Consider the following 24646-nt stretch of genomic DNA (forward strand, 5'->3'; position numbering starts at 1 on the left):
GGTAGCTAATATGATTTTTATGTGATGATCTTTGCTTTGGCAGACAATTTTCCCATTCCTAATTGTCTGATACACAGCAATAAAATTTTGGACAATTTTCTAGCCTCTCAGAAATTTCATCCTTTGTTTCCTTTCCTAGTCAGCTTACTTCCTAGATATCTGAAAGTATCTACTTCTTCAATAATCTTCCCATTCTAACTTGCATCCTTCATTTTGTGTGTTTTACCTGCTGACTTTCATTACCTCACTTTTTGTCAAGCTTATTTCCATACCTGCTTCTTCAGTTTCCCTCTGTCAGGTATTTAGTTGATCTTCCAATTTCTACTCATTCTCATCCCATGTTCTCACATTGTCTGTATACATTATGATTTTCATATCATCTGGTACTGACCCTTAATGAACTCTCATTACGATGTTATCCATGCCTATATGTTTTAAGAGTAAGTTAAAAGTGATGGTATGGGATAAGGTATATATTATGTAGAAAGAGATGCTAATGTGAAAAACATTCAACATTACATGCATTCTACAAAAAATACTGTAATAATTTAAGGAAAGGTTAAAACTGTGTGGGGATATTGTCATGTAGGATATTGTCAAACAGGAGACGGGAAAGCCAGACAGTGTATAAGATACCATAACAATAAATTAACAGCCAGTATTGCGACTAGTTTGCAGGTTCCAAGTATTTTTAGCAATCACTTTCTAAATGTAGCAGCAAAACTAGGATTAAATGGTACAACTGAAGAAGCAAGAGAATATATTAAAAATGTCATTCCACAAAATTTAAGCGGTTAGAAGTACTACTAACATCCTTCACTTAAATTAATAGAATTTAAAAAATTCTAAAAAACGAAAGCTTGTCTGGTGTTGACGAAATTTATTATAGAATTCAGAAAATTTGTTCTAACGAAATAAGTAATGTTCTTAATGAGGTATGTAATGCATTTTTAGCAGACAGAATTATTGCACATAGCAGTTGTTAAGCCAAAAAACATAAGCTACTACAGCCGTTGTCACTAGCAATGAAATGCGTCTTGAGTAATTGTCAATATGTAAAATTTTCCAACGTTTTGGCCACTGTTGCAAATGGCCTTCCTCAGGGTGTTGCGCTGACTGCTGAATGAGAAAAAACTTAAAGTCCTTATATACTATAGAAAAAAAGCTGTCTTGTAATCTGATAGGGTATTGAGGATGACGAGGAGAAGTAGTGTTAGATGTTCTTTATTTTATTGCTTTATTTCTTTTTGTTGGTGGAAATAGATACCCTTTATTTGTGTTTAATTTGTTGCCATTGGAGGAAGCAGGCAGATGAGAAATGGGTGGCAGTTGCTGTCTTGTGCCAGTTGAGGCATGCTATCTGTTTACCCACCACAGCAGCCACAGGTGCACTGAGTACTGGCACCCCTCAGCCGACACCAGGCAATAATTAAACAACATTGTGTCACAATTGCTGCCCATAGTTCATTTGCCTATTTCCACCAGTGGCAAGAAATAAAGTGAACACCAATAAAGGATATCTGACACTCCTCCTCCTCCTCCTCCTCCTCCTCCTCCTCCTCCTCGGTACCTCATCAGATTACAACATCTTTTTGCTATAGTAGATAAGAACTTGAAGTTTTTCTCATACAGCAGTCATCACAAAAATCTGAGGGAGACCATTTGCAACAGTGGCCAAAACATTGGAGAATTTTACATATTGAAAATGCTATCACACACCCAGAAGAATTTTAGTGACTGTTATTAAACCTCTTTATAAGAATGGTGACAAGAAAGACTTAAATAATTGTCATCCAGTTTACTTGACACATCTTTCTCCAAAACATTCAAAAAGTGTACTCGAATAGTCTCATATTTAAGGAGAAACAATTTACTTACTGAATCACACTTTTGATTCTGAAAGGGTTGCTCAGCTGAGACTACTATTTACACATCCACTCACCAAATATTACAAGCCTTAAGTAATAAAATGTTGCAAGTTGGTATTTTTTGTTATCATTTTAAGGCATTTTATTGCATAGATCATGTTACTTCCTTACAAAAACTTGAGAAACAGAATGCAAACAGTCATGCTGAATAACTGAAACAGTATTTGAAGAAGGGAAAATTTTAGTTACTGAGAAGAAATCACAAAGGGAGCCCCACAGGGTTCAATTTTGGGTCCACTACTGTTCCTTATACAGGGTGTTGCAAAGTCTTTGTGACAAATGTCTGTGGGCGATAGAACGTGTCACGGGGAATGACATTTATTGGAGACAAAATGTTCAGATGCCTCCCAGTGATGCTGGGGATCCATCAGTATTCACCTGTCCTATGGTAACGAGATTTCATCAAACTAGCAGTGTCTACTATTTGGGTCTGCAGCGTACTACCTAAAACAGAAAACAGATAGGTTGACTTTCAACAAAACAACTATAAGAATCTGTGTCACTAAGTGGCGAAAGATATTTTAAAAGCAAATCAGGAACTTCAACTTTGCACAGCCTATCAAGCAGAGCAGATGACTAGATGATAGGCAACACACCATACAAATGCTTCAAGATGCCTTAACTGTGCCACTTGTCAGGGGCATAACTGGTCTTTAACAACTACTACCATCACTGGGAAAAGTAGATAAGCATTTTGACTGTATCAAAAGTTGTTCTCCATGACTTAATTTATCACCTCTAGACATTTGTTGCAAAGACTTTGAAACAGCCTATATATGTAAATGACCTTCCACTTAACATTCAACAAGCAAAACTGGAAATGTCTGCAGACAATACATGTGCTATAATATGTCCCATTAGAAAGCAACATCTCTTAGTAAAGCCTAAGTGATTATGAACGATGGTCTGTGCTGCTGTTGATCCAATATTTAGGGTCCCTTCAATGTCGCAAAATGTAAGATGTGGATCTTCTTTGATCATTTTCCTCACAGCATCAATGTTTTCAGGAGTCACAGCTGTTGCTGGCCGACCAGGACGAGGTTTATCTTCAATTGACTGCCGACCCCTCGAAAACTCGCGAAAACAATTTCCAACTTTGGCCCTAGAAGGGGAAGCTTCACCAAAAACACGCAGCAAAGAAGAATGGCATTCTTCGGCACATAAACTCTTTTTATAATCGTAAAAATTCATGGCGCGAAAATCGCGACGTGACAGCTCCATCCTGCACCATCTCTGTCTCAGCACTGCCTGTGCTTTCTTACCGTGCTGTGGGGGGGATCACCACTAACCAGGTGCTGCGCGTGCGCGTCCCTAGGTCGAAAAACATTGCACTTTCAAATGAAAACAACCCCATTGTCCTCCACCTTACTGTTTACGGGCTGTTAAAAACTTTCGGCATAGCCTTCATACACAGCATTCGTCTGGTCCTATCTATATTACGGGAGTCTCGCACATGGCTCGGCATCACCTTCAACATTACAAATGCAGAACCCAATTCACCACTGTGGGGTGGGATTGGCAACTGGTGCCTTTCGGACTAGCCCCAGGAGTTCCACTGTTGCAGGTTCTGTGTCAACAACAGTCTGTCGCTTATGTATAAAGCATCCGCTGTTCCCAGGAGTACCCAAACTACTCTATCCTCTTTCCAGATACTGCAATGCCAACCCAGGTCTGGGGTTAAGACTGCCAACCACATACAGATTTTTTTTAATTTTATTTATTTTTTTCCCCCATGAATTCCAGCTTTCCCTTCTATCACATCTTCTCACATACACCTCCATGGTGCATCCTCCATCCGCAGCTCTTTCTTGACCTATCACAAAGTCTAAAAGACTCAACTCATCCTTAGGCCCTCCACACAAATTCTTCTCCATGTTTCATGGTTCAGAAGTACAGTAAACTCCCATTTTTCGAATCATGTTTATCCAAAATCCTCTTTATCTGAACAAATTTTTCCAATTTTTGCAGCTCTCATTGGCGCTGTCTGACGCATCGCACAGCTGCGCTTTTGGCTAGTTAGACTGACACTTGACAAGATTCAACTTCTCTGTGCCTGGTGCATTTGCTGGTGTTTGTCGGCTGTCTACTGCTAATCAGTGCACTGGCGTCTGTCAAAAGTCAGAGTGCCGTCAGTTTGTGCAAGTGTTAGTTGAAGTTTTAGCATGTTTCTTGTTCATATTGCATGGTTTCATGCCAGTGCCATCTATTGGAACTGCTTGAAAGTACAGTACATACATTATTACTCTATGCAGCATGAAGTAGCCCTGTCGAAACTGGCAATGAAAGCGCGGCGGCTAACACTTTGTCTGTTGTCGGTACATCAGATGAAGCTGAGCATTTAACAATTTAACTGTGAACGTATTATGCACTGTTGTGTAGAATGTGATCTTGTTGGAACAAAAGCTTCGCACTTTGCAGAGAATTGATGCTGGTGAGCCACCCGTGAAAGTTGTTGTGGATTTGAATGTTGGTAGGAGCAAGATTACTGATTGGAATACAAATCGATCAGAAATTGAAAAAAAATTGTTCCATTAGAGCGTCAGGCAGCGCAGCGAAATCTTGAAAAGCAATGAGAAAAGGTGGACATACTTAGTTAGAAGAGGCCTTATTTTTGTGGCACGTACAAATAAGAGCCAAAGGTGTGCAAGCTTCAGGTCCTCTACTTCATCAAAAAGCGATGACTTTTTATGAGGAAAGGAGCAAGAATTCCTTGGAAATGATGGCTGGCTGGATCGGTTCAAAAAGTGGCATGGTATTCATGAAATTGCCATCAGCTGCGAATCATTATCCAGGGATGAAGCCGCTATCGCTGATTTTAAGAAGAAACTGCACACAATCATCAACGAAGGAGGTTATATTGGCGATCAGCTTTACAACTGTGATGAAACTGGATTGAATTACAAAATGTTGCCAACAAAAACCCTTGCCTCTAAACAAGAAAAAAAGGCATCCAGATATAAAAAAAAAGCGAAGAAAAGAGTTACTGTCCTCGCATGCAGTAATGCCACTGGCAATCATAAACTGTGCCTTCCTTTAATTGGCAAATCTAAAAAACCAAGAGCATTTTGATGCAACCAGCTGTTAAACCTTTGCCATTGTGGTACATGAATCAGTCTAAGGCATGGATGAATGGTGCCATCTTCAAAGAGTGGTTCCAGGCAGTGTTTGTTGCAGCTGTAGAAAAATACATGGAAGAAAATAGAGTTCCTCGAAAAGCGCTACTTCTTGTGAACAATGCTCTTTCTCACCCATATGATCTACAAGGTGGGGATATCAAAGTTGTTTCTCTCACCAAATGTCATGTCTTTATGACAACCGATGGACCAAGGTGTTCTTGAAGCAATGAAAAAACATTGCAGACATACGCTGCTGAAATACGTAATTGGTGCAATTGATGCTGAAGAGAGTTTGTGCGAGCTCTTAAAAAAAAACGATGTTTTAAGTGTCATTCATCAAATTGCTGAAGCTTGGAATCTAATTCCTCCAATTTCTCTCGTTAGGTCTTGGAAAAAAACTCTCGTAAGGCAACTTATCAGTGGTGGGAAGAAGGAGGCAATACTGAAACTCGAGCTGACATGCCAGAAACAGATGAAAATGATGTAATTTTGTTGTATTTCCTGGATAAACTACCGGGTTGTGAGGACGCAAACTTACAAGACGTTGAAGAGTGCATGGCAAACGACTTTTTTTATTTGACTAAGGAAGAAATTGTTTGAATTGAGACTAATCAGAAAGTGTCTGAAGAATATGTCTCTGATGACGAAGGAGAGGAAAAGATTCCTCACACAGTTGATTACGAAGCGATCCAAACTGCCCTGGAGTACATTAGCCAACAGGAGGGGGTAACTTATCCTGAAATCCTTTGTTTCCAAAATTGGAGATATATTGCCACAACAAAAGTTTCTCAAGCCAAAAACAAAAAACCATTACAGACTTTTTTTAATCCAAAAATAAATTATAATGAAGCATCCTAGAACTTCAATGTCCATAAGGTAAAAAGTTTTGGATTTTTACTTTAAATTTCCTCTAGACAAGCTATTCATTCCTTTGAGTAATCTCTAGATTTGTTTAATAATTTTTTACAGTAGTTTATTTTATTCAAAAGAATAGATAATAAAATAAAAAATCCTGTTTGTTTTTTTTTTTCCTGCTGCCAGATAAGGTGGATTCCCCCCCCCCCCCCCCCCCCCCCGAAAGAACGCTAAATAAACGAGCTTTGTTATTCAGCATTTATAAACTTTGAGTTTTCAATCATGCTTTGGCACCCTTTTAACATGTCAACAGTTTTTCCAGTCGAAACATGACAACCATATCAATAACATTCTATGTACCCTACACATGTTTTATGATCGTATTTCGTGGTATTGACGTAATTTGGGGTGTCTCACGCATAAAAACAGGGGGACTTAAGTTTCTCTGAAACTTCAGTTATCAGAACTGACCACCGTTCTGATCATTTCAGGTAAACAGGAGTTTATTATAGTCTATACTGATGTCCCAATGTTTGCTGGTCACACTGGTGTTGCTTACCTTCGTGTGGGATGTAAAGAACTCTGCTCCTTGCTGGATGGCTGCAGTGTTCTCTCTGCAGAGATGGTTGCCATCTCTTGTTCACTTGGGCATATCCATTCGTGCTCTAGTGAGTCCTTCCTCGTCTGCAGAGACTCTTTGGGCAGTGTACAAGGTCTTGACCAATGTTACCCTTGGTCCTGACTATCCAGGATTCAGTGGTCTTTGTCTGAACCCCCGGTCACTTTTGGGTCCTGAGGAATGAACTCGCTGATAGGCTGACCAAATTTGCCACGTCTGAACCCCAGGTCACTTTCGGATCCTGGGGAATGAACTTGCTGACAGGCTGACCAAATTTGCCACCAAGTGGCCGCTTGATATGGGGGGGGGGGGGGGGGTCTCTTGCAAGCACTCCATTGTCCATTGCCTGACCTGCATTGGCCATACTTGGATGACTCAGGGTAATCTCCTCCATCAGGAGGATCCACCCCACTGTCGTTGTGGCACCCATTTGACATCTGTGTGCATTCAGCTGGACTGTTCTAACCTAGCCACCCTGCAACGGTCTCTTAATCTTCCTGGTGTTAGCGGACGATGCCTCAGCAGCTGACGTGGTTTTACATTTTGTGGAGGGGCTTTTCCCACCCTTTGAGGGAGGGAATGTCACCCTAGTAGGCCTATTGAGGGATTGGCAGAATACTCTGTTGCCTCCTTTGCCCCAAATGGGCAGTGCCTGTCTGGGCTTGGTGGTCCCCGCCCCCTCCCCCTCCAGCCCCCACCCTACCCACTCTTTTGCTCTTCTTCTCTCTTCTTGGTATTCTTCCTATGTCTCCTGTGCTTCTCTCCCTCAGTATGTGTCACTGGTCTTTTGTGGGTATTATTGGGTGGGATGCCTCTGATAAGTGATGGGAGGTATGTACCCCATCACACTTTCTGCCTTTGGGGGGCCCCCAGCTGTTCACTGGGCAGGACACCTTTGCCTGCTTTTCATCCTTTCCCCCATTTCTTCTTCCTTGTTCCGTTGTCTAGGCTTTGTTGACGTTTGGTAGACCTTGGGGCTTTCTTCCCTTGAGTTTTGCACACTAGGCCCTTCTTTGGTGTGTAGTTTGTTGATTTGCCTGTTCCAGGTAGGAGGGATTGATGACCTTGAAGTTTGGTGCCTTTAATCATTATACCAACCAACTTCCTACAGCAGGTCAAACACTTCTAATGCTTATTTACAAACAATATAGAAGTCTGAGCCAACTCATAAAAGTAAATTTTTCTATACTACAGTCAACACTTGAGGTACTTACTAAGTAACAAGACAAATAAAATGTATCTATAGGGAAATTTATTTGTTTCTGGGCAATGAAAATTTAGACACACACACACACACACACACACACACACACACACACACACACACACACACACACACACACACACACACACACACACGCGCGCGCGCGCGCGCGCGCGCGCGCGCGCGCGCGCGCGCGCGCGCTATGAATTTGATAGTTTAAAAACTGCTAATATAAAAATGGAATTTTCAATTGATCAACTAGATGGTATGATTCCTTAAATATTACATGAAATACTCATGGAAAAATAACTTGATTTTTTGCCCATGTAATGATGACAGTGTCACTTAGTCTTTGAAAGTTGTTACACAGGTTTACTTTATAATTAACCATTGTATTTGTGCAGTAATATTGTGTGTTGATGCTTGACCAAGAAAATTGTTGGAACGGAGAGAGGAACGGATTGATGGTAACAAGCCACACAATCTTCTCACAAGGATAGGCAGTAGGCCCTATATACCCATGTTTTATTAAAGCCGGAGTCATTGGCACTTTACTATTTTTGACCAGGAACAGCATCATCTATCATTTCAAAATGAAAAGATGACAAAAACAGCTGAGTAAAGTCCACATACTGTGATGGCTATGGCACTGCTATAGCGAACAGTGCTGGTTGCTAGCTAAGATTGGCACTGACCAGAGAAGGTTGATACGAGCCTGTAGTCAACAGATTTTTTTGTGGTTCTTCGCTCTCGGCAACCAACCCAAGATGTGTGTGTGTGTGTGTGTGTGTGTGTGTGTGTGTGTGTGTGTGTGTGTGTGTGTGTGTGTGGGCGCGTGTGTGTGTGTGTGTGGGCGCGTGTGTGTGTGTGTGTGGGCGCGTGTGTGTGTGTGTGTGTGTGGGCGCGTGTGTGTGTGTGTGTGTGTGTGGGCGCGTGTGTGTGTGTGTGTGTGTGGGCGCGTGTGTGTGTGTGTGTGGGCGCGTGTGTGTGTGTGTGTGGGCGCGTGTGTGTGTGTGTGTGTGGGCGCGTGTGTGTGTGTGTGTGGGCGCGTGTGTGTGTGTGTGTGGGCGCGTGTGTGTGTGTGTGTGTGGGCGCGTGTGTGTGTGTGTGTGTGGGCGCGTGTGTGTGTGTGTGTGGGCGCGTGTGTGTGTGTGTGTGTGGGCGCGTGTGTGTGTGTGTGTGTGGGCGCGTGTGTGTGTGTGTGTGTGTGTGGGCGCGTGTGTGTGTGTGTGTGTGTGTGGGCGCGTGTGTGTGTGTGTGTGTGGGCGCGTGTGTGTGTGTGTGTGTGTGTGGGCGCGTGTGTGTGTGTGTGTGTGTGTGTGTGGGCGCGTGTGTGTGTGTGTGTGTGTGTGTGTGGGCGCGTGTGTGTGTGTGTGTGTGTGTGTGGGCGCGTGTGTGTGTGTGTGTGTGTGGGCGCGTGTGTGTGTGTGTGTGTGTGGGCGCGTGTGTGTGTGTGTGTGTGTGTGGGCGCGTGTGTGTGTGTGTGTGTGTGTGGGCGCGTGTGTGTGTGTGTGGGCGCGTGTGTGTGTGTGTGGGCGCGTGTGTGTGTGTGTGGGCGCGTGCGTGTGTGTGTGGGCGCGTGCACGTACTAAAGCAGCAACATATCATTAGTCAGAATATTAAGTGTAAAATTTGATGCAGTTTTAGCAGTTATGCTTAACACAATGGCCTGGCTTGTTGGTGTTGTGATCTTCAGTCGGAAGACTGGTTTGATGCAGCTTTGCACACTAAAATTTTAGCCTATCCTGTGCAAGCCTCATCTATGCATAAGTTTTGCAACATATATCCATGCATGTGCCCTATCAGTTAATTACGTATTGTAGTCAATTTGTGCCATATATTTATTTTCTCCCCAATTTCATTCAAAACCACCTCATTTGTTATTAGATCTACCCATCTTATCTTCAGTTGGCTTCTGTTGCATCACATTTCAAAAACTTGTATTCTCTTCCTGTGAAACCAGTGCCAAGGATAGCACTGTGTTATTCATATAAATCTTTGGCTTGAGGGCAGTTTTACTTGGGCCTTATAAAGAAAGTATCATGCATGCATTTACAATAATACATTTTTGAATAGACATTTGATTATCTGCAGAATGGAAGACGATGTCAATGCTTTCTACTATCTTTCAGAATAATACTCCAGACTCGGAAGGAAATGGTTGCGGCAGAGGCAGAGGTCGTGGCCATGTAGATTGGTCCAAACCGTTACGCCGCCCACATCAGAGCACAATTACTCCAGGTATGGTCAAATATCTCTAAGGGGATTTACTTTAATGACTTTCATATTGCTGAGGCTTTGTGACCTCTATCATGCTTTCAAGCAGTTGTCTATAAGTGGTATAGAGCTATTAAAATAGCTTTGAAGTGGCAGTAATTGGAATAAGGAGAAAACAACATTGCTAAATGTAAAGCAAACAGCGTTAACACATTCATATGGCTGAATGTATGTGTGCAGAAATGCAACACATCAGTCCTGTGAAAGCTAGCAAAGAATGGTGGGTGGTTGATAGTATTCCTTCTTAGGTTCAATTTAAGTGACAGTCATGAGGCTATTTATATTCAACCTTAGGAGCTTTGTCAGTGATGATTCAGAGCTGAACCCAAGACAACATATTGCATCTGGTACTGGGGATTGTTTGTTTTGGGCCAAGAATTTTCATCTTGACTCACAATTAGACATAAACATGTAACAGGCCACTTCACACAGGTACAACTCTCATGAAGCTTTATGCAAGTTGCGTAGCAGTCGAGTACACCATTCATGTTTATTGTATTAAGAACTTCTAATTAGAAGCAACTTACTTATTTTGTTTTTGCTGTAAACTTTTGTAGTTAAATTTTTGAATTTCTTGCATGTTTGTGTAGTGTAGGTTTCCACCGTCTGTAGTATAGATACAGACTGTGAATGCAGTGTTCAGTGCTGTGTTCGGATGCAAGCCGACTTGGTGCCCTGTTGCTTGCAGCTCCATGCAGTGATGGCTTGTAATGTAACTTGAAGCTGCTACCGGTGGGCATCACTGTCAGTGGCCAGATTTGGGGCTACAATGGACATCCCACATGTCTTATGGTTGGTCTCCTAGTATGGTTGGCCCAGTTACTTTCAGCAGTGAGGTTTACCCCTCACCCGTGGTAGAGTGGAAGGTCATTTCCAGGTGTGGCAGGCTGTGAAAGACATTCTGGGGGACTAATCAAAGGGCTTATCTGTTTATCCAGTGTCTGTTGCCAAAAAATGTTGTGAGCCAGATGCAGTTGCACTTTAGAAGTGTCTCAACCTGCAAGGTCCAGGCATTCACAGAGGGTAAGATTATTGGTAGGGGAGCTCCAGTATTCAGCACATGATGGAGCTCCTTGGGCATATGGCTGCCAAAAAGGGCAAAAAGTCCAGTGTGCACTCAGTGTGCGTATCAAGGAGAGCAATCCCAGATCTGGAACAGGTCCTTCTAGAGGTCATGAAGAGTATGGGGTGCAGCCAACTGCAGGTGGTGGCTCATTTTGGTACTAAAGATGTGTGTCACTTTGGATCGAAAGATTTATGGTGACTATCAGAAGTGGTAAAGATAGTCATTCTTGCTTGCAAGATGAAGGTGGAGTTCAGCATCTGTAGTATTATTGGCGGGACTGATGATTGACCTTTGGTATACAGTCAAGTGGAGGGTCTGAATCAGAGACTCAGATGGTTCTGCAGATGTGTAGGCTGCAGATTCCTTAACTTTTGTCATAGAGTTTAGGGGTGTTGGGTTATGCTTAGTAGATCATGGGTCCATTACACACACTAAGCAGCTACATCGGTTGTGGGTGATGTGTGGATTGGACTGGATGATTTTTTTAAGTTATAGGATTGGGGAAGTGTAAAAATGGATTCAGTCTCTAAGGGTGCAGGTCAAACACAGGACAGGGGTAGACATAGGAAACAATGGTATTATAGTTGTAAAGTGTCGTAGCTGTGCTGGAAAAAGAGCCAGAGTTTCAAGTACTTGTTGGAAGTACTGAAGCGGAAATTGTTGTAGTCACTGAAAGCTGACTAAAGTTGGAGATAAGTTCAGTCGAAGTTTTTACCAAGGACCTATTGGTGTTCAGAGAGTAGAAATTAAATTTAGTTAGTGGTGGCATGTTTGTTGCTGTTAGTAGTAGTTTATCATGTAGTTAAATTGAAGTATATAGTTGCTGCAAGTTAGTAGAGGCTACACTTGACAACTGAAAGAAATTAATAGTTGGTTCTTTTTACTGACCTTAGACTCAGTTGATGTATTACAAATTGGTTTCGCATTTCACAAATCTTGATTGACTTCAGCTGTTTGTAACACCTGAAAATTTGGGTTGGATGAGAATTTGAACCTGCATTTCCCACTTATAAGCTGTCGCCTTAACCACTGCAGCTCTGCCAGTGTGCCTCCAGGACTGACATCATGGAGCCCACAACCCTTATGCCTGCACATTTCACAATTCCCACACTGGGAAAGACAAATATTTTACTGTCATTCCTCTGTGAAGGACATTGTAATGTGAAGATACAGACACTGTATAAATACAGACATTGTAAGCTTCAATACTGAATCATATGATATAGTTGCTGAAAGGTTCAAGGAAAATTTGTTTCCTCTTGAATAGTAATACAATTGTAGTTGATGGTGACTTTAATCTACCCTCGATATGTTGGTGAAAATACGTGTTTAAAGTCAGTGGTAGACATAAAACATTATTTGAAATTGCACTAAATTCATTGTCCAAAAAATATGTTGAGCGATTAGTTCAGGAGCCCACATGAAGTGTAAATTGTTGTGCTAACATATTAAACCTATTGGCAACAATCCTGAGTGAATAGAACACATCATGATGGACCACAAGGTCAGTGAAGTGAGATTGAATGCCATAACATCCAAACCCACCAAAAGTAAACAAAAGGTATTTCTATGTAAAAATAAAAAATAAAATAAAAATTCAACTGATGGATCCCTAAGAGACAGCCTGCACTCCTTCCAAAGTGTGTAAGTGTAGACCAGATGTGGCTCCAATTCAAACAAACAGTATTGAGAACAGTTGAGACTCATACTAAAAAAAATTAATAAGAGTCTGTAAACATGCCCTGTGGTATGCGAAACAGTTCAGGACACTGCTGGGCAAGCAACAAAAAAGAATGCCAGATTTTTAAAAAATGACAATTCTTAAAGATTAGGAATGTTTTACAGAAGCTTGAAATTTAGTGTGGCCTTCTTTGAGATATGATTTAAATAGTTTCTCCAAAGAGGTTCTGTTGATATGCAAAACACACCATTGGCAACACAAATTTAATACCCTCACTGCGTTATAGAAGTGGTAAACCCTCAAAAGGAAATAAAACCAATCCATTGAATTATAGACCCATACCACTGACATCAATTTGCGGTGGAACATATACTGCATTCAAAAATTGTGAACTAAATCAGAAGGAAAAAATCTTTGACACACAGCACAAGATTCAGAAAATATTGTTATAAAACGCAACTGGCCCTTAACTCACACGAAATAATGAGTACTATTAGGGTATATCACATTTCTAGCTTCCAAGAAGAGTTTTGACACTGTTCCTCACAAGCGGAAGCTAATCACACTACAGGCCTATCGAGTATTGTCTCAGATGTGCTACCAGCCTCATGATTTCCTGTCAGAAATGACACAGTTTGTAGTAAATAATCAAAAGTTATAGAATGAAAGAGAAGTGATATGTGGTGTTCCACAAGAAAGTGGTATAAGCTATCTGGTGTTTGCAATCCTCATAAATGATTTGGGAGACAATGTGAACAGCAGTCTTACATTTGTTTGCAGATGATGCTGTCATTTACCATCTAATAGTCGTCAGAAGAACAGTATAAATTATAAAATTATTTAGACAAGATATCTGTATGGTGCGAAAAGTGGCAGTTGACCCTAAATAATGAAATGGTGTGAGGTGAGCCACTGGTATTAAAAAGGATTTGTTAAACATTGGTTACATGATAAATTGCACAAATTTAAAAGTTGTTGATTAAACTAAATGGGACTACAGATGTGTCCAATTCCACCCGTCTGTGACCCATGACATCACCAATATGGCAGAAATGACCATTCTCAATGTCTCCAATATGGCGCGTAAACCTGACAACAAACACGAAAATACATTTAAAACCAACAAACACATCTCCCTCCAAAAATATAATTAAACTAACAGGACCAGTGTGGGAAATTGGGGGTTTTTGGGTGAGGACAAACTAATTATAAACGCGCGCGCACACACACACACACACACACACACACACACACACACACACACACACACACCATGATTCCAGACGACGACATAAAAACACCACAAAATTTCCAAATTCTGCTGCACTAACAATATCGACAGGAATCGGTCACTTCCCTTCACCTACATAGCTCAACTGCAATTGTTGATACCACAAAATAGAAACCAATTATTCTAAAAATTATAATCACACCGCAACTGTCGATACCACAAAACCAACACATAAACAACAAAAATTTTAAATGGACACTTCCCTTGATCCATATAGGTCAACAGCAGCTCACGATACCAAAACACAGGTAGCTATGATGACAAATTAGAATCGTTCACCTCCCATGACCTATATAGCTCAAATACAACTGACGATACAAAAAAAAAAAAAAAAAAAAAAAATTGAAATAGAGTACTCCCCTAAGATATGTAAATCAACCACAAGTGCCAATACCAAAACATCAACCACCAACACATGCAGTAAATAACACTGACCCAATAACACACACAAATCTCACCAAACATCATAACACGTGAACAATAGATCCAAAAACAAGACAACATAAAAACGTCCGGCACTACTCACTAGGGCAGGCACCCGCACGCGCGTGCCCACACACCCGCGCGCACACACACCCGCAACTTGCATATGGCGCATTTCACTATCTCTGCCACAAGCCCAAAAAGTTGCAGAAACTTAATAATTGACAACATGTCGTCCCCCATTTCAGCCCGCAGACGCGCATTGTTAAATTTAGAAGTCATATCCATACCTAACAAAAGAAGCCACAAATTGAATTAAGTGACTTACGGCATGACAAACAGCAAACTGATAACATCAAACGACACCACAATAACATAAACATGACGGAAACTTAATTCTTAACTCACTGAAACTAATTTCCATTCTTTTATAAGAGTCACTACCGATAAATGCACACTTCAAGCACTGACACCCAAATGAACCCAATACATCACATAACACGTGGACCATACACATACCACCAGAGGACACCACCAAACGCAGCAAGATGACATCTACAAACACAACACACTCATCAACTAAACTCCACACCGTCATGACGTAACACAACATTGGAACCATAACATAGAAAATGTTGTGGGGAGGCGAACGACAGACTGCGTATTATTGACGAATATGTAGAAGACTCAACAAATCTACTATAGAAGCTAGCTGCCTACACTATGTTTGCATGCCATCTGCTGGAGTATTGCTGCAAAGTACGGATCATTACCAGATAAGATTACCAACGGAGGAGGAGGGGGAGATTGAAAAAGTTCAGAGAAAGGCAGCTCCTTCTCATTTTGTATTATCACAAAATAGGGCAGAGTCACAGATACGATACATGAGCTGCTGTGGCAGTTATTGAAACCAAGTTGTTTTGCATTGTAGCTAATTCTTTTCACAAGATCTGTCATCTCCTCTCTACTCTAATATTTTGACTCTCACTTACATAAGGAGAAATCGGAGCTCGCATGAAAAGATTTGGCTGTTCATTTTTCCCACACACTATTATTTTATTTTTATTTATTTATCCATCCATAGATAATAAATATTGTAGGCCTATGGATGTTGTCAAAAAGTACATGTAAATTTATGGTAAACAGTTCGTGCAAAAGAAACATACAAAATTTTACATTCAATAGTAAAAAGAATAATACATACAAAACTGTACAAAAAAATGTACAAAGAATAATACTTTGTCATGCAAGACACAGTAATACAAATTTTTATACATGTATACTAATAGTATTGTAACTGTGTAGTCTGTTTGCCCTAAGGCTTTACTTTTGTCTTCCCTGAACAGGAAGCCCTTATATTCACTACAATAATTCAGTAAAGATTTTATTTCAAACAGCTGTCCATCAGATTTTTAAAAAAAAAAAAAACTTTAGGGGATGAAAGACAGTGTTTTCAGTTTTGCCTCAATATAAACATTATCAGAATTATTTATTGGCCTAAATAGTCATTTACCGAGTAAAAATATTGTTCAAGTAGAAATTCTTTAAATCTGTTTTCATCTTCTAACTATCTGATGCTGACTGGCAGTATGTTGTAGAGCTTTGTACCAATATGGCTCACATGCCTTTGTGTGTGTGTGTGTGTGTGTGTGTGTGTGTGTGTGTGTGTGTGTGTTTTTTTGTTCGCTGAGTATGGAGCGCTGTGCTATTTTGAGTATTGTAGCTACGCAAGTCGGCATTTGTTTGAAAATCTGCAAGGTGGACCCTCACACACAAAACACATTTGTGTATATACAGGGTGAAGCGAAATTTGCGCACTCGGGCTTCGCAGTGCGACTCCTCACATGCCAGCGGGGGAAAAAAAATATCTCTCTACCAAAATTTCTTCTGGCGAATATAATCTGGCAGAAAAAGTACATTAAAGAGTGGCAATCTGGCAACACTGTAACAACATGTATGGTAACTCCATCTCACAGGACATTTTAATCCTGTTGCACAGTTGGTGCAGTTGATAGTTTTGGGTTACCATGCAGGAGGTTGAGGGTTCTATCCTGGGTTGGCATGCATTTTTTTTATTTGCTAATTTCATTCTGACATTTCATACTGTAATATACACCATTTCTTGTGTCACAAGTACCCTAAATTTACAACATTTTGTAAAGCTGAACACAACAAATACATGGTTGGACAAATAATAAATAGACAGTTGAATCAATTAATGTGACCATGGTGATAACACTTACAAATAGTAACCAAGTTTGGACATTATTTGCAAAGCATGTTGCTAGTCCTACTGGTAACGTAAGGCCCCAACGAAATGTAATGGAACTAAAGGAGGCAAGAATAATAGTTAGTACTAATCTATGTGACCATTAGAGGAGGGTACAAAGAAAACAGGTTTTGCTTCTAGTAGAGAAATTGGTGCGAATAAATTCGAGCCCATGACATGGAAAGGGCATCTTTCAAAGTTGACCAATGTTCCATTTCTACGATTGTTGTATGTAAGGTTGTGTTGGGGCTTATGGGCACTCAACGTCGAGGTCATCAGCGCCCTTTAAGCTTGTTGAATAAGGGTTTGCATTGTGTCTGTGTTGCTATTCAGATAGCCCTCTTCTATAAGAGAAAGATTTGCTTTAGATGGCAAATGGTGGAACCCCAAAATATTATTCTGTATGTTGCAAGAGACTGAAAATAGCCAAAATACGCCATCCTGGCACCCTCTGCAATACAAACATTTGCAATAATTCTAAGAACAAAACAGGCTGAGTTAAGTTTCTGCACAAATTTCATTACATGATTATTTAAATTAAGGTTTTCATCTACATGAATCCCCAGCAAGGGGAAGGTCCTGTGTAGAATGAATCTTTCTCATAGCAACAATATGAAGGTCCTGTGTAGAATGAATCTTTCTCATAGCAACAATATGAATTCGTACCGTTTTGCAGATTCCTAACATGTTGAGTGCGTACTGGACCAAACTGGAACCTGGACAGCTGTAACTCAGTTACAGTTACCTGTTAAAGGCCAAGGTTCACACAGGAGTCCTTATCCATAACAAAGATTTGACAAAGATGTGATCTATTAGGAAGTTTCACAAGATCCTATCAGTTCGTCAGTTCCTAGTCTTTTCTCTGTTGACCTTTATGAATGACACAAACAAGAGCAGACTTTATTTTGCAGATTGTATTTAAGCCAGACTTAGCGCTCCACATGTTGTGTGACAAATGCTGGTCACTAATTTGGGAAGTGCCAGTTTAGAAGTTTTACCAAGCTATACTTGTTTGCATATCCGAGAGGAATGAGGTACAAATCCTAGTCCAACCATCATAATTTAGGTATCCTACATTTTGACTAAACTATACGACACAGTTGCTAGAATATGCTAGATCTGTAATGGCATTATACTAATGAGGTACTTCGTTACCTTCATACTCCATCAGATTTTCAGGTGAAGCTAAATATTGTTACAGTCCCCAGGAGCAATGTGAAGACGTCTTTCAACCAGTCTGTTTAAAGACTTATGTTAAGACATTTATATGAATGTTAGAACACTTGTAAATTAAGAAACTGCCCATATTAAGATGGTAAATGTCAGGAAACACAGTAGGAAAATTTTCCGCAAGAACTAGAGGAAGAAATGTGAAGCTTGATCCTGGCTTAGAAAACTGTTGGAGGTTCTTCATTAAATGAAAGTTACCTCATGCAAGCACATACCTGCTGTACCAGATTATACAACAGAAAGTTGCGGTGTGTTCCATTTAAAGAGGAAAGTATGTGTCATAATTTAGCAACTATAAATATTGGAAATTATTTGTGTACATCAAAATATTAACCTCATTGTCAACTATAACTTAATGAAAGCTACATTTAGATATATTTACGCATTTTGTGGCTATATTTGTTGTGTCCTGTCTGAACTAAATCACCCTGCATATTCCAGGATTTGACATAGTGTCACACTTTTTGGGAAAGTAGGAACAACTTTTTATTGAGATTCAGATTATTGAAGGATTAAACTTTGCATGCCAGAAGGCATAAAAACCGATGAACCTCACAAACTGTTGTGCAATTTCTATCGGGGCACCTCCAAATTTGCGTCAAAATAGATACCTCACCACTGACTGCTTAATGGAAAAATTAGCAAGAAATCTGATAACTACAAAATTTAAAAGCTAGACAGCTGCTATTTTTAGTTTAGAACAATTGGAAATTTCCATCCTTAAAATGAAAAGTAACAAATTTGTGAAATTACATTGCTTGTTGGTGTAACAAATAAATAAGGACTGGTTCTACGACCTAAAAGTGTATATAAACGTATACTGGTAATCTGTGTTGCACAAGTGAAGAAACCAACAATGTAATGCAATAAAGCTAAGGTTGTAGCCTTGCTGAATTCAGGAAAGGAGTTGTCAGACCCAGAAACCGTCCAACCATTTTCACTCCTCTCCCTCCTCTACAGAGTCTGATCGAGAATGGTACTTTAATGATTCTCTGAGCATGTTGCTCAAACTCTTGTAAAGAAGCAGGGTGGATTCTGTATGGGGAGGTAATCATATTCTGGTCAGACTCTTTTAACCTGATCCATCATGTAAAGAACAGATGTGAAAGAGGCGGTCACACTCGTGGAATTTATTGGCTGAAGGCATGGGAGATTCATTAGGAAGTTATTGGCAAGTAAGAGATTACTGTGTAACACAGATCACCCAGTGCCAGCTTCAAATTAAGGTATTCTATCTCACATTAAACATCAAAAGGACTTGTAACAGAAACTAAAAAGTCTCTCTCAAGGTAATGTTGTAGGTCTCAGTGCTGTGTATACATCATCAATGTGACAGAGCAACCTGTTGGACTTAGTAAAAGTTCTTTCATTCATGCAAATGACACAGCCGTTGCTACCAAGATGAAATGTTTGAGGGCATGTAAATAGAGATATCAACAATGTTTGAAGACCGGGCAAATTATTACTGTCAGAGCCAGCTGAAGCTCAACACTGACAAAACATTCATCTGTATACATCACCTGAGAAACAGAAGCCAACAGAAATCTGAATAAAACCTGGAAAGCTCAGCTGCTGTCTTCACACTGATCATCTCAGCATCAAGCACCTGAAACCTATTACCACCACCACCACCACCACCACCACCACCACCACCACCACCACCACATTAACCACATGCCAGCAACCACTCCTCCAATTGATTGAGTCTACTGTGTCTGCAGGTTGTCCATAAAGCTGGACAAGACTGTTTGCCAGCAAGAAGAAATTTTCTTTGAACTTCCTTGTGGAATCTGGTTGTAACGGAAATACACCATTATTACAGTTCCTTTCTACATCTGTGTCTATAGTCTGCAAGCTACCTTACAATGTGTGGCAGAGGGTACTTCTGGTACCACTATCTTTTTTCCCTTTCATGTTTCCTTTGCAAAATGGCACTTGTGAACAATGATTGTCAATATACCTCTTATCTTAGAGCTCTAATTTCTCTGATTTCCATGTTTTTGTCATTTTGCAATGCCACTGGAATTTGTTCACCATCTCATTAACACTCTCACACCAACTAAAGGATAATTTCTAGAAAAGAGAAAACACTGAATTGTTTGCAGTGGTCAGTGTCCTCAGTTATCTACAGCTCATGCAGAGCTTGTGTAAGTGACATGTTCTTTAAACCAGAAACGGTAAGTTCTGTTGCGAGCTTGGAAGTTGCCATTTTAGAAACGGTATTGTGGTTGAACTTCAAGTAGCTGTGGTAGAGGCTTTCCTGTGTGTTCATTGTATGATGGCTTTTCTGTTGAAAATATAAGGAAGTGTTGTAGCTCCATGAAACAAATTTCTTGTCGTTTCTCCTTTGTGCATATAGCCATTGAGCTGAATATTATTTACTTATCATGAGAGTATTGTCAGTTGTGGGAATTGTTTAAATATTTTTAACTTACCATACTGTAATTTTTTCTTTGCAGGGAAAATACAGGAGGGACCAACAACATATGCTGATTGTGCTGAGGCAGCTGGATTGCCTGGAAATTCTGAACAGGTAATGCCCAAGTAACATCTCATATCCTTGAAGGATGCTCTTGTATTTAAAAAAGGCCTTGTGAACAAATATACTGTTTGCTTGTCTCTCTTCTTCCATAATAATATCAGCTTCTGTAAGTAATTTTTTTAAGGTATCACCTTTTTGCACAGCTGTGTTTAAACTGTCATGTGCTCGAGTAGCATTTTGAGTACAGGCTTTATTCCAAACTTCATATTGAGGAGATGACATTAATGACAGGCAGTTATTATTTTATCTTGTAGCTTGTGGTAGCATATCAGTTACACCTAAGCAACAAATTTTGTACCCTACTCCTTAGCGAGACGAAGCAGAGAAGGGACAGAGTTCCTAACACATGCTGTCGTATGTCATTAACTAAATTTTCTACTTCCATCTCATTGGGGCAACATCTCTTGAGATCTTTCCTTGGTAGATGTATGCAGTAGTATTATTTTTTCTATGCTGTGTCCGTGTTCAGGTGCCACCATGTAATAGTAAATGCATTGCATGTAGTTTTTGAATTTACTGTTTGGTGGAAGCATCATATCAAATAGGTCACTGCTGGATACGGGCCACTTGGTGTTAATGCATTATAAGTACCCTCTTTCTGAGGCATGTAGCCTTTCTTTATTTTATTTTTCTAAAATTACAGCTATTAATAAATGTCATCACTCATAGGTGTGTATCCAAAAATGCGCTACACACAGTGTGTGATTTATAGTGTAATGAAAACAAGTGGGGGCTGGAGGATGAGAATGCACTGCTCACAGTTCAGACACCTTGTATATGGATTTTTGGTAGTTTTCTTCACTGTAATGACAGTCTTAAAATGTATTCTTAACTCTGATAAAACGCTACTTGGGAAGTGAGTGGTACACAGAAAAATGACTGCCTTGAGCTGCAGAATCACTTAATTGTCCGACAAAGATGACATGTAGCAATACACTTAAGTAGGGATGCCTTGCATCTTGTGATTGTACTCTTTTTTTCCAGAAGTGATGATTCAGCTGATTTTGTACAGATCATTTCCCTGCAGCTAAGCAATGAATGTACACTGCTACCAGTTAACACTTGTTTGATCATGAAGTATGAACAGATGCATAGAGTATAGTGAAATAAACATTGAAAAAGAATCAATTAAATGCGTGAACTGTTAATATTTAATTTAGTATGTATCAGAAAATTTGGTTTTATTACTCTTGTAAATATTTTAAATGAAAATTTACTCATTAATAGAAAGTTAACCCTCCTTTGATTACACCCTGAAATTTGTCTTTTATTTCACTGTTACATTAAGCACATGTATAACACCTGCTCCGTGGGCAAATGTTATGTACTGTGTTTCTAACCATGTAGATGGCATATTTATTGAGAGTTCCTAATTGTTTCTCTGCCTATTTTTTTAAAGGTCACTGGAGCAGGACTTACAGTCCAAGATCCTCAGTGTGAAAGTCTTGAAAAAGATGTACTATGCTTCATGTCTAATTTTATAATGGAGGTAACTAATTCACCAGGTAGTTTTGAATTTGAATCGGAGGTGGCACTGAGAGATTTAAACAACTGGGCAACAAATGCATCAATTACACAAAAAGTATCTATGATGATTGTTGAAGAGGTATGTAAACGTATAACTTTATCCTGCCTCTAAGTCATTTCAAAACATGTTGCAAGTGATTGGAATGCTTTTGTTTCAGTTATTGAGTTTATCTAAAATGTTGAAATTTTTGCTCTTATCCTTAACTGGTTTATGTGAAAATAAGTGTCCTTCATCCAGGTGTCATGGAGGTTTTATTGTTGCTGTATGTTTTGTAGCATAGGCTGAAGTAATGAGAAATTCAACTTAAAGAAATGCTATTTACTAGCTAAGACCATGTCTACTCTTCCATTCACTTGAGGCACACTACAGAAATTGTGTATTATATCAAGTTTCCTTTAGGAGGAACAGAATTGACTGCATTTAAATGGACAGAAATTAGTTGCTTCCCCCTCACGTGATAACTGTGGTTTACGTAAATTGTGTAAAGCAAATGATGCAGTGTTGGCTTTGAAAGAGGGCACTACAAATTTCCTTTTGAGCATATGCTCAGTTTCTAATAATTCTTGCTGATGGAATGTTAAACTCTCAAGTTTCCTTTCCTTTTCCACATATGATATTATAAATTCCTTATTTTCATTTTAAGCACATGTGACAAACACCTACGTTATCTGTTCTGTCAGAAGTTCTCTTCATTGAGTTTTATTGCCAAAGGCTACTGGTTGAAACTTCTGAATTTTGACACAGTTATTAATTTAAGAACTAAATTGAATTCATGGCTTCTTTAGTTATTGCACAGTACAATTTTCAGTGATGTAATCAAATCTGTTTAAGTGCTATACAAAAGGCAGTACACACAACTTATTGAAAGAATTTACTGATACAGAAACACACAGGTTTGTACTAAATTTTTAAGAATTCTAACAGTGACTACCTTTGGGGAAAACTTTGTGACCGTTCTTGAGCATCATGCTGTACATACTGAGAAAAGTTAGAAATGAGCTCATCTCTGCTTTATTTTTCTCTTTGGACATCACCACAAGCAAAACACAGATGGAGTAATGTGTAGCCTTAAGTACCTCTTCTAATAACAGTACCAGATCAATTCACAAGTCTCCATGCATGATTCCTGTAAGAAAACAGATCCTGTTAAATGACTGTCAGTCTCATCCCACAACACATGTAAAGTGTAGAAATTTGTCAAATGTATTAAGAATGATATTTGAACTTCAGTTTCATGACAGATAATAGTTACACACTATGTTGATTTTATACATGAAAGCAATTGTCAATACTCAATTGACAAAATTCCTATTATTAAGTTTTATTGTCACTTGTGTTTGCTGCACTTCCGGTTTTGGACAGTACAAAATATTTAAATTCTTTTTGTTCCTGTCATAGGATTAAGGTAAGGTATTATAAACTGTGATGCATTTTAAATCATATATCTAGCAAACTATCTGCTTGGTGATGCCGCTTATTGGACAAAATGTGTGTTACATTGTATCTAGCTGTTGTATGGGACCAATTCCACTGACCACTGAGAATTTTGGCATTGAGAGATTTAAGTTTATTTTAAGATCTGAGGAAGTAAATGTTAGTTTCTGAAGCTAAGCAAATGTACTCTTACTGATAAGTAATGTTTGCTTATACTTTATATAGCATATACACCATGTGATCAAAAGTATCCGGACACCTCCCAAAATATAAGTTTTTCATATTAAGTGCATTGTGCTGCCACCTACTCTGTATCAGCGACCTCAGTAGTCATTAGACATTGAGAGAGAGCAGAATGGGATGATCCGCGGAGCTCACGGACTTCGAACATGGTCAGGTGATTGGGTGTCACTCGTGTCATAATTCTGTACACAAGATTTCCTCACTCCTAAGCGTCCCTAGGTCCACTGTTTCCGATGCGATAGTGAAATGGAAACGTGAAGGGACACACACAGCAGAAAAGCATACAGACCGACCTCGTCTCTTGACTGACAGAGACTGCCAACAGTTGAAAAGGGTCATAATGTGTAATAGGCAGACATCTATCCAGATCGTCACACAGGAACTCCAAACTGCATTAGGATACACTGCAAGTACTATGACAGGTAGGAGGTGAGAAAACTTGGATTTAGTGGTCGAGTGGCTGCTCATAAGCCACACATCATGCCGGTAAATGCCAAATGACACCTCACTTGCTGTGAGGAGCATAAACATTTGATGATTGAACAGTGGAAAAATGTTGTGTGGAGTGACAAATCACGGTACGCAATGTAGCGGTCCGATGGTAGGGTGTGGATATGGCAAATGCCCGGTGAACCTCATCTGCCATCGTGTGTAGTGCCAACAGTAGAATTTGGAGGCAGTGGTGTTATGGTGTTGTTTTGCCTGTTACTATCACAGCACAGGCCTACATTGATGTTTCAAGCACCTTCTTGCTTCCCACTGTTGAAGAGCAATTTGAGGATGGCAGTTGCATCTTCCAACACGATTGAGCACCTGTTCATAATGCACTGCCTGTGGCAGAGTGGTTACATGACAATAACACCCCTGTAATGGACTGGCCTGTACAGTCCTAACCTGAATCCTGTAGAAGACCTTTGGGATATTTTGGAATGCTGACTTC

The 24646-nt window shown here is 39.8% G+C and overlaps 1 protein-coding gene across 1 annotated transcript in view; it reads left to right on the top strand.

The window, feature by feature from the left end:
- The window catches only part of LOC126470297 (polyadenylate-binding protein-interacting protein 1), a 134676-nt gene that overhangs the window by 16582 nt on the left and 93448 nt on the right, over positions 1-24646 (top strand). Inside the window, exons 2-4 of the mRNA XM_050098058.1 lie at positions 9855-9963; positions 20419-20492; positions 21901-22107. Coding sequence (XP_049954015.1) covers positions 9855-9963; positions 20419-20492; positions 21901-22107 — 390 coding nt within the window. The remainder of the gene's footprint in view (positions 1-9854; positions 9964-20418; positions 20493-21900; positions 22108-24646) is intronic.

Source organism: Schistocerca serialis, chromosome 3 (assembly GCF_023864345.2).
Source record: "Schistocerca serialis cubense isolate TAMUIC-IGC-003099 chromosome 3, iqSchSeri2.2, whole genome shotgun sequence".
Lineage (NCBI taxonomy): Eukaryota > Metazoa > Arthropoda > Insecta > Orthoptera > Acrididae > Schistocerca > Schistocerca serialis.